General features: G+C 39.1%; 1 protein-coding gene across 1 annotated transcript in view; it reads right to left on the reverse strand.

Annotated features, from left to right (window-relative positions):
• Positions 1–463: 463 nt before the first annotated feature.
• Positions 464–12,074, reverse strand: part of FGF10 (fibroblast growth factor 10) — a 120,570-nt gene continuing 108,959 nt past the window's right edge. Inside the window, exon 4 of the mRNA XM_054987284.1 lies at positions 464–6,167. Within this exon, the coding sequence (XP_054843259.1) occupies positions 5,952–6,167 (216 nt within the window). The 3' untranslated portion in view covers positions 464–5,951. The remainder of the gene's footprint in view (positions 6,168–12,074) is intronic.

Here is a 12,074-nt window from a genome sequence, read left to right on the forward strand (position 1 = left end):
CCTTTTAGCTTTGGGAATACTAATAGCTTAGCTTGTAGATACATTAAAGAAAAACTTCATGCATGTTTAAATGAGTTGCATGGGCTTAATATGGAAGCCTTCAAGCTCCACCATTTACTACTTCCAAAATGAGAGCCAGTTTGGTGGTTAAGAGCGGCAGGACTCTAATCTGGAGAACCAGGTCTGAGTCTCCACTCCTCCACATGAAGCCAGCTGGGTGACTTTGGGTCAGTCACAGCTTTCTTAGAGCTCTCTCATCCCCACCCACCTCACAGGGTGATTGTCATGGGGATAATTATAACATACAACACCCACTCTGAATGGGTGTTAAGCTGTCCTGAAATGCAGTATATAAATAGAACGTTATTATTTATGTTATTAATTTACTTTGACATTTATCAGAGTGTAGTTTTGGAGGGGTAAATAACAGGAAAAAAACACTTTTGTTTTCTATTCCCAGAATTTTATTAATTTTTATTATTTAAATATATTGTACATGTTGTTCAATCTATTTTTTTTAAAAAAACATACAATAACCTTTTTTTTTCTTTATCACTTGTCTCATTTTTATGATGGAGACAGAGGAACACAGGGTATATCCTCTGGGAATTTGTACAGCTTAAGCCCCACTGAAATGAATGGGAGCTGGACAAGTGCTCGGATTAATTTCAGTCAGTGTTCAGTGTGAGAAATTCCTTGGAGATCCTGCTCTGTGTTCCGGTGGAACAAAACTCACTCTGGGAAATCCACCTGTAGCACAATCCTGCCACAGCAGGTACCAAAGCATGTCAGTTGCGCAGAGCCCTCATGATGCCTTTGGCAGCCTTTTCTCTTAAAACCTTCCTAAACCAACAAATGTGTTGGATCTCTCGAATCTGTTCAATGAACGGCACCTTCCTCTGAGATAAGAGGCCGCCTGATAGCAAAACAGATCTTAAGATCCAATCCAATGGCTGCAAACTTCCTTTCAGCATTTTTATGAACATTTTACTTAAGGCAAAATTGGAAGTAAATTTTGGGGTCCCTCCTCAGCTTGAGGAATTATCAACATTGTGATAAGACTGGTGAAATGTATCCAAGGGGGGGGGGGTTCCCTCAAACCGAGATTTCAATGAATGTGAAAATTCAATCCAACGAGATTCATCTTTCAAATAACATCAGAGGGATATTGAAGAAAATAGAAAGTTTTGATAAGGCTAGTGAGATTTAAATTAAGTGCAGAAATCCTTTCATGAGTGAAACAGTCCATAAAGGGAAATAGAACTATTTTTTATTAAGCTCAGGAAAAATTTTCAGGATTCTCCCACCCCCTGAATACCTATTCCATGTCTATTCACTGCATTTAATATTTTCTGCTTCCTGGCCTCTGCAAGCAGCAGTACATTTTTGCAAGAAGCTTTTTTTTTTTAGCATTCTGAAATTGTATAATTATGAATGTTTACACATCACCCCACCCACCCAAATCAACGTTAATGGTTCTGTGAAATGAGAACCTCGTTTATATCATAGATGCTGTTAAGACTGGTCACCCAATACTTTATTTGCCAACCAAACATTTAATTTTTGTTGCGGGTGGTCCACCATGCCTTGTCAGATGCAATTATCACTTGGAAATAAACAACAACATAAGGAAAGTGCTCTCCTGATATGACAAGCGTATTTAGTCACAACATGCTCTATTTATCTCAAATATCCATCCACAAATTCTTCTGCTGGTCGTTTTACATGTTTTTAACATTCCATTCATCCACAAGCAAAATTAATGATATATATATTAGCCACATGCCAAAATGCTTTATCTTCTCCGCTTGAGCTTGGGCCTAGCGCATTAGGATGCTTCTCCTAGGCAAGCCACATTGAAACAAAGGAGAAACCTGCACAAAACCCTTAATGTATTCCCAGTCATTTCACCGGGCTACGCGCTGGACTAACACCCTTTTCATAGAGCAAACATATTTAATTACATGAACTATAGCCTGATCATTGATAGTATGAGGAGACAATTTGAGACATGCTCTAGTCTAGCCCAGTCTATCTCTAACCCAGCACATACATAAGGGACAATAGGTTTAGGGCTTAATAGTGCCCTCTTGCCCATCCCCCAAAGTTACCTTGTAACTTGCGCACAGATGCAAAGAAGGGCTGGATAAGGATAGGACATGTGCATGTAAGTCCCATTTCTGATAGTGGCACTGGTATGGTGTTACATGTGTGCTAAAGGACGGGTGAGGGAAGGACAGCAGGTTTTTATTAGTATTCCTCCCATAGGATGGCCCTTATCTCCCCCACTCCCAGGTATGAAGGCCATGTTTTATAGGGACTCAAATAAGTTAACAGATCACAAAATTACCAGCCTTCATAGATTACCAGTCATATTTTTTAAAAGGGACACAATTAGTAAGTCTCTCCTTTGTACCAAAAATGCCATTTCTGAATACTAAGAAAACAGAACAGACTTCTTTTGTGACTGAAGACAAAACTGCAGCATCAATATAATTCCTTAACGCATTTTGATTCACAAAATTAATATTCTTAAAACTACTTCTGTTCCTCACTACAGACACTGCAAAGAAGACATACACGTTTATTAATTTATTTAGTGGAATACAATGTGAAGAGTGTGGTACAGGTTGGCTTGATGTAATGTTTCTACTTAACTTGATCTAACAAAATGAAATTTCTTGGTTATACTGATGAACTATCCACAGCTCTCTAATGTTAAACAAAAAAAGTAAAACAAAAAAAAATCATATAGTTATTTTTCTCAGATTGAACAAAGTTGATAGTATGTTTAACTGAAGACTGCATTTATTTGGTGTAAGCTGTGAAAATAGGAGCACTCCATTAAAAATGTGTCCCATATTGCATTTCAGAGCCACTGTATACATTATGATAAATGAAGAACACAGATGTTATATTGAGATTGGCTCTCAAAAGTTATATACACATATGACTAATAGTGGCTGCAGTCCTTGTTGCTGACTTTAGAGTAGACCTGTTCACTTTGGTGTGATTATCCTAGGCAGTGTTGGAATGGAAAGGATAAAGGAATCAACCAGTTCTCCCTTTGTCTTAGTGCGCTGTACAAACAGCCAACCACATGATATAACTGTTTCTGGATTGCACCACTTAAGATACCAAGACAGGGACTCCATGTCTGAATAACTCTTCCATAGTAAAGAGAATCTTTCTTTACATGCAGAGAAATATCATTTGGGGGAAAGTTATGCTAAACCTCTGAGACATATGGGAAAGACTTGTCACTGGCTAAAGTGGGTGAGGAATCAGGGGGGATTCTTACTCTTATAGTATCTTCCAAGATGGTGGCTGACTACAATATATATCTATTTTAGGAGAACTCCAACTACACCCCCATAGCCATTTCTTGTTGCAACAATAACAATTAAATAACAATATTAGGAGGAAAAGATTCATCATCTTTTTATCTCTGAAATTCAGTATTTTCTGGATTTAGTCTCTCCTTTGTCACCATAATGAGGTCCTTATCTGCTGACTGGATTCAGTCTGCTATTGCAGTCCCCATTATTATTTCAGGTAATACTAAGTAAAACTATATTGTCTCTGAGAAAACCCTTCTCAGGCCTAATAAAAAATTCTGCAAGGAGACAGACAATGGGGCAATAGGGTTAGTATTCACATATGCAATTCCTACCACATTCAAAAGAGGTACAATCCAGAACCAGTTTTCACATATATTCTGCCCTTTGTGTACCTGTGACTGAGGTGCAGTTGGGGGAGAAGGCAAGTTTCGATTTTGGATGTCACTATTTTTCTGAGGTGATTGAAAATTGATTTTGTAATTGCCTTACAGAAGGCAGAGAATGTTTTTTCACACTGGGGCCACGGAGGCTGCCCAGATAGGACCTGTCACTGTCCCTCATTAGATTACACAGCCACTGCACGGCAGACAGAATGTTGCTGATTGAGGGAGCATTCGGTCTAATGGAACCATTTCAGTGGGATACATTGAGATAGGGATACAACGAAAACAGTATAGAGTAGATATCATGTTCCAGCCCCCTCTCACAAGCAGTACAATGTTGACACAGAGCAGTAAGAGACAAGCCCTGGGTCTTGTTCACAGAAGCCCAGTATTTAGAGTCTGTCAATGGCTTTGCACAAAAGGTTTCTCAGCTGACCATGCCCGGTACACTTTCAGCCATTTTGAGCCACTGCCACCAGCTTTTAAAAAGCAAGTAGCTTGAGGGAAGTGGGGGCAGCATCTGGTGAACACACGTGACTCTGGATCCAAGCCTACATCTTTGCTTAAACAAACATTCCCAGTTGTACCAATAGGGTTGCAGCGGGTTCTAGTCCTTCTTTTGCCTTCTGACATCAACAGGACTCATACTGCCATCCTAAGATGATACAAACTGTTTTAGGGCAGCTACCAAATATAGCACAAAAGCAGCATAGCTGGTGCATGCTACTTCTCTTTTTGGAAACTTGCTCACCTTCTACCCTTGAAAGATGTGAATGAGCTATATTTATATCTGATGCACACACATCTTTCCTGGAGGATATCTTAAGTTCTTGCTTTGGATGGGACACTGGAAGAATGACTCAATTCTGCTTCTTCAGCTCCTTTGTAAGATCTAAAACTCAGTGGAACTAAGGGAAAGTTATTCAGAGAACAGGCTGCAATTTCCAAACCACGTATGTTGTCATTGGAGTTCTTCTGAAGTAGTTTGATAGCAGTCAAAAGATTTGGCTCTTTTTTGTCTTACTTTTTTTAGGGGTAGAAGGGGGCAGACAAATTCTGCCCTTAGATGTTACCATATCCACAGGCTTAATTCAACTTAAATTTTGGGGGGGGGGGAATTAAAATGCAGTAGGATGCATTCTCAATTTGTTTAAAAAAATCCTGCTGAATAGTTCCAATTATATTTCAACATCTCTGGGATTGAGCATTGAACTGAAATAAGCCAGAGATGAACACATGATATCCGTTCAACTCTGTCCATTTCAAAACAGCAGCACGACTCTTCAGATGATGCATTATGGGAAATACCGTTCCTGTGGGGGGCAGAGGAAGCATTGAGGATGCTGACAAAACCACACACAGTTGCAATTCCCATGCATATCTGATCCTACTGATTGTAAGTGCAAAATTAAAAAGAAACTCAGTTTCAAGAGGAGGAGGGAAAAAAACTCCCAAGATTAAACACAAACCACAACCCTACACTTTCCTTTAACCTTTGTCCATTCCCTACTCTCAGACATACCTGTGGGTGCTTTCGACATACAACTGGGCACAAAATACTGAGAGGAGGAAAAGAACAATTACGAAAACGGGAAGCAATGGAGAAAATCCTTCAAACAAACAAAAAAAGAAGAAAGATATTTAACATCCTATTAAATAAATAACTTAGGGAGAAGTACAAAGGCATGGCGTTAGCATACAAAGGGAGACCGTACTATTTATTTTGTTAGAACAGTTTTACTCTAATGTGCTTATATTTCTTAATCCTATTCATTTCTTCCACAAGACCATTCCAGAATCTCCTTTATTTCTGCGTATGATCCATGTGCTTCCAGTAAATGCTTGCGTGCCTAACTGTTCATTGGATCATTAGGCTCGAATGAGCAATAAAGGTCTTTGATATGAGTTAGTATTCCATAAATAACTTTCCCCGAAGATCATTCAATACACTGTCCTTTAAGTTCTATCGCAGAGATAAAAATAATAATAATAATTTGTTCACACTGGAAAGAGCTCCTATCCCATTTGATCCGGCTTGTGTCTTGATTATAAGATATGACACAGACCTAATTAGAAGTACTTCATGTGCCAGCAGAGAGTACAAAACCATCAAAGGCTTCCTCCCCCACCCCTTTTTCAATCAAGCAGATGTCTGCACTGTTTCTGCCTTTCCTCTTCAAGAGGATTACCAAGTATTCCTGACAAATGATCTTTGGTTCAACTGCTATCAATAGAACAGGTCTATCTGTGGCTCAACAGCCATCGGAAGAAAGTGAGCTGTGGTGTTTTTCCTTCTTGTTTTATTTCCTTTTTTGGTGGCTCCTTTTCCATTCAATGCCACAAACATTGGCCTTCCATTGTTTTTCCAGGAATATGATGCATATGTATTATATCCGTTTTCTTCTATTCTCTCCTTTAGTTTACAGTCATTGTTAAAGACTCTCTGTTTGGGGAAAAGAGAAAGAAAACAGAGAGACATGATCACAATGCTGATGTGTAAGAACATCCCAAAAATAAATTACTGGCTTATGTATGTATTACAAGTGCTTTGTTGGGCAGATTTTGACATTATGTTGCAGCATGGCTATCACTTCCATATGCTTGTATCTCACATGGCATAATTAATGGTTGAAAATTTAACCAGTGTTGAGCAACAGTTGTGTCCATCTGCCCGTCCAGTGTGGTCTCCTTAGTGTTGTGGTATGAGATTTGGTCCTGTGGAAGTAGGGCTGCCAACTCTAGGTTGTGAAATCCCTAGAGATTATGAGGGCAGAGCCAGTGGAAGATGGGGGTTAGGAGGGAAGGGGCCTCAGCAGGGTTTAATGCCATAGAATTCACCCTCCAAAGGAGCCATTTTCTCTAGGAGAACTGATCTCTGTGGCCTGGAGATCAGTTGTAATTCTGGGAAATCTACAGCCATCACCTAGAGGATGGAAACTCTATGGAAGTGGTACCATGCTACAAAGATAACAAATATTGGACCTTAGAATACTAGTGTAAATGCAGGACACGTTTTTACAGGAGATAGTTTGGAGATCAGAATGACTCTACGGCTTGATCCTGTTCAGACATTCAGCCTATAGTGGCCAACGTTTGGCTACACTGCAATGTTGATAGCCAAACTACACAGTTAAATCAATGTATACAAGATTTATTTATCTATTTTAAAAAGATGCTTGCACCTAATACTACAATATGTAGAGTCTGATTTTGTTTGGGTCCATTTATTCATCAAATCTGAAAATGTAAAACTTTCTGAATGCCAAAAATGGTTGGGAGTACCAAAAGAGATTGGACTAAAGTGACTGAAGGGATGGGAGAAAACATGTTATAAGATCTGCCTCAAGCTGGAACAAATGGGAAAGTATGAAGAAGAAAAACTATGCTTTTACTGGGTAGCTTTTTGCACTACCCACCTACTCAATAAAAGAAAAATAAACAGAAAAAGGAATAGTATATGTGCATTTGCTATGAAAGGCAGATATGTGGTAGGACTAGCAGGGAACAAGGATAAGATGTGGGATGGGAGCACTGAGATGTATTTTCCCAGCTGTGTGAGTCAGTGCTAGAGCACATGTTTTGTGTGCAGAAGATCCCAGGTTCAATGCCTGACATCTCCCGTTAAAGAATCTAAGGTTGCAGATATTGGGAAATACTTTTCAGTGCCTGAAACCCTGGAAAGCTGCTTCTAATTGGAACAGATGATATGGATATCGGTGGACCAATAGTCCACAGTTTCATATATGTGTCCATTCATTTTGCAATACGCATCTTATAGCAGTTTATCAAATTACACACGAAAGCACCCTACACTGAATCCGTCATAGTCAGTATTGTATTGTCTACTCAGACTGGCAGCAGCTCTCCAGGGTCTTTTGCATCACCCGCTACCAATTCTTTGTAACTAGGACCTTCTACATGCCAAACAGAGGCTCTACCATTAAGTCATGGCTATCTCTTTATTAAACAAAAATTCTATTATTATATCACTTTTCTTCCCATTTCTAGTCCATGCATGGCAAATGTGTGGATTCAAACTAATTGTAATTTATTTCATTTGATCTGCTCTTTCAGCAAAAACTGGGTCTGGTGTGTCCATCCCAGGTCAAAGAGCTGTGACAAATACATGAGGATAATTCACAGATGTCCTTTGGGTTTCAAGTCTATGAGTTGACTTTGCTTTCACTCCACATTAAGCACATGTTCTGCACATGGCCCGTATCTCATTGAAAAACTCTGCTGAGAATCTCTGAGAGGAACAATTTATTTAGGCTATTTTTCATATCTATCTGCTTATAAAAGCCAAGCTGCTATATCATACCGGCATAAGTCCAACCACAGGACATCTCGTCGGGAGTGAAAATTCTATCTAGAGCATGTAGCAAATAACATGTTAATAATGGGATTGGTGTTAAAATGTTCCATGCACTAGAGCCAAAGGAGAAATTTTTTTACACCTAAGTATTTTGAGCTCAATTCCAGGCAGCCTTAACAGATCGTGGGAAAATGTATCCTGCACTGCCTGCTGTTTATTAGATATCTAGGGCTCTGAAGAACATATATTTCAAATAAGTATTTTGTGGTCAGGTTGTGCCCTTGTATAGTTTATGGGAGGAGAAAAGATAACATGTTTCTGGTATTTTTATTTTGTGTTAAGTGGTAAGTTTCAGTACAGTTTGAGACTCATAGTAGATACTTGAAGGCTCATATAAGAGGCCACAAAGCAGAGACAGGTATGCTCTTGATCAATGCTGACATGTTTATCTCAATCTCGAAGTGATTAAAAATAACATTCTTTGCCACTTGAATAGCTGTACAGAGTTGCAAATAAGGAACTCTGTGATTCAAGCTTTGCATTGTCTATGCATTAGGTAGGTGGCCTTTCGTCGTCATTCTGCCAAAACCCCTCCTCCACATTGGCAATATGGGGATAATAACTTGTAGTTATTTCACAAGGGTATTGTAAGGAACATTGAGATAATACAGGCATTGATATGGTCGTGTTGGAAAGTGCCATCAAGTTATAACTGACCCCCCCCCCCGGGTAGGGTTTTCAAGGTAAGAGACTAACAGAGATGGTTTCCATTGCCTGCCTCTGCATAGCGATCCTGGTCTTCTCTGGAGATCTCCCATCCCATTACTAACCAAGGCTGGTTCTGCTTAGCTTCTGAGATCTGATGAGGTCAGGCTTGCCTAGGCCATCCTATGATATCATTAGCCATTGTTAAAGTTATATATGAGTAAAACAGTCCAGGAGGCAACACTGGAGGAAGGCCTTGATCTCTATGCTGTTTTTTGGCCCTCCATAATAAACGGTTGGCCACTGTGTGAGATAAGATTCTGGACTTGATGGACCACTGGTCTGACTCAGTATGGCTCTTATTATAGTCTTGGAAAAAGGAGAATTAAGTAATGTGTTGGATCCAATGACTTCTTCCTCCAAGTTAGTGTCAATGACTCTCTTCTGCCCAGTATTCCTGAGAAAGTCTCCAAGAGAAAGACATCCTCTGTTGGATGAAAATAGAAGAGAGTCATTTGATCCAGCTTGGCGGTAGGTAGTAATTGAATTTGACTCAATGCAGTTCAATGAATTTTATTTGGAGTCATCATGAGAATGGATAAATCTTCTATATGACCCAGTAACCCAAAGTTACCAAGTGGAGAAGAAGAGTAGTTGTTAGATATATCTAATTTCTCTAATAAAATATAAACATTTCTAAAATCTTGGCTCACAAGGTGGGAAAATACCTAAATGGAACCAGAATTCAGTTGAGGCCACACATATCTCTGTTTGCCCCAATCAGATGGCAGAAAGAATTGACCTTGTATTGCTTTGTGACTCAGTTCTAACATAATACAAACCAATGGTTTATTTTAATGATGGTTTGTGAAACCAGGATTCAGCTTGCAGATCATCACTCATATGTTAGTTTGCCTTGACAAATGCAGGTGTCCTTGCCTTGGTGCTAGATAACTGTATCCACAGTAGGGGAATGAACAAAGGTGGCACCAAGGAACAAGCCAAGATTTGTATGCCACACAAAACCATAGGAAAGATTAACTGTGGTTAATAAACCAACTTCAACCAGAGTTTTAGATTTAAGTTTGATAGACCCTATCTAATGATTGCTACTGAAGTGGCCTCATTCAGATTACGATGTAGCCATAGTTAGTTTAATTAAACCACGTTTTTGAACAAAGCCTTTGCATCAATTTAAGGATGCATTTCCCTCATTCCATCTTCATTATGTTTCATTTATCTTTAAGTCCAGTTTAACTTGGAGAATTTCTAGAATTAATTTCCAAACTACAGTGTATGCAGTTTGGTGCAAATTTTGAGTTCATTCGATCAATTAGTGTCTTGCTCCCAGCCCTCTACAACATGCATATGCAGAGTGTTACAACAATGAATAAAAGAAATCCTGATGTGATTGTATATCTGGTTGCACCGAGATTCTTTTGTGCAGTGTTGTACTGATAGGAACATTATGTGCCTACATATTGGTAAAAAACCGTTAAAAAGAAACTCGATACAGCTATTTTTACAATCTTATCAAGATTGCTTTTTTGCTTCATAGGGGCACATCAGTGAGGTGCAGAAAGGAAAAGGAAGGAATGATCGGATGAACTGAAAGCTTTGATAAGATGTGCGTGCACAGAGCATTGCAGAGTTTGGATATAAAAACGAGAGAATTGAGGATTCCACTTTGGAAACTAGAGCAGGTGATGTAGAATGACAAAATCTGAGAAGTATGGCTGAGAAGAACTTTGGAAGCATGCTAAAGTCAATTACAGCTAAAACATAAATAATAAAAAAAACATAAATGCCCTAATTTATATCTACAGAGGATCTAATGCCGGGGTCCCTACAGTTACAGCTCGTGCACATGTTACTGAACCTTTCCCTAGGTATTTCTAACATTTAACAGTGAAGGTAATAAACTAAGGCCACAATCCAGCAGAGTGAAATCAATGAGTACAACAGCAGCCTGCTCTCCGAAGGACTGTGGCCTTAGTCTGTCACTTTTCCTTTTTGGAGATCTGAATGGCTCAAATTCATTTTCTTCCACTTTTCTTCCACTTTTGCAAGCTGAGTGAAGTGGTCGGAATTGCTGCCATCAGATTGTCAGATCAAGTGATACTACTCAAATATTCCGAAGAAATAGACAAGGGAAAGCTTAGTAAAATGGTAAAAAAAATTAAAGGAAGATGAACATGCGCACAAAAATTGTCTAAGTGTAAATACTGTTATACTTGATGGTTATTTACATAGCTATCCTAAGCAAAGTTACATCTCCTTATGTCTATTGAAGTCAATGGGCTTAGACGGATGTAAGTCTGTTTAGGATTGTATGGGTAATCTACAAATTAAATATGAACATTTGCTGAAGTAATGAATTTTCATTTTCTGAGAATTAGTTTCAGTGTCTAGATGGTTTAAACATAACTCATTGGATTAAAAAGGAAATGTGTATATTGCTCGGCATGAGATAAAATGGACTAGCCTGGAATTCCAGTGAACAGCAGTGCTGGATCAGATAATTACAGATATCTCTGGAAAAATCAGAAAATTTTCCAGTGTCCTAAATAAAGATCTGATAGAGCCTATTTATTTTTTACTTACGTTCATTACACACAATTTAAAAGGCCCATTTTAATTTTGTATCCTTACAGAAACTAATAGGGTGGGTCCAACGATCCTCCAAGGAACCTTTCCCCAGCCTAAGGAAACTTCCTTCAATTTAAGTGGTAGAGTAGGGGAAGGATCCACCCCAATACTCAAAGTGAAATATTTGATAAGGTAAAAAAAATTGTGGTTTAAATGTTATACTCAAAACAAATTCGAAGTTTTATGCAGAAATTATTCTTAATGGAATTAACATGGGTAAAAAATTAAAAAACAACACAACATATACTTCCCTTACACTGTGTAAATTCAAGGGGAAAAAGAAAACAAAGGCACTGCAAACAACTGACATGTTAATTTCTAGAGGTGTCAGGTGCTTGCCAGTGTCAGGCAAACTCTCAGCAATTTGCCTCTCTGCCTAACCAATCACGGGTAATCAGCAGGAGCAGGCAGACCACTGGGAGATCTCCGGCCATCAACAGGGAATGCGGGCAAATGGCCATGTGTGCACTGCTGTGTGGTGTGTAAGGATGTTGCTTCTGGTACAACAGGAAGCAACATTGGCGTGCCAAGGCTGATTCATTAAGAATCAGCCTGAAAACACGATGGTGTTTTCAATTAATGATGTCTGTTCTGATTGCACTGGAAGTGATGCCACTGCACACTGTGCAACAGCGCATGTGCACTGGCATGCAGGTGCGAGACCTGCAGGTTGTGTACCTG

Source organism: Eublepharis macularius, chromosome 8 (genome assembly GCF_028583425.1).
Source record: "Eublepharis macularius isolate TG4126 chromosome 8, MPM_Emac_v1.0, whole genome shotgun sequence".
NCBI classification, from domain to species: Eukaryota; Metazoa; Chordata; class Lepidosauria; order Squamata; family Eublepharidae; genus Eublepharis; species Eublepharis macularius.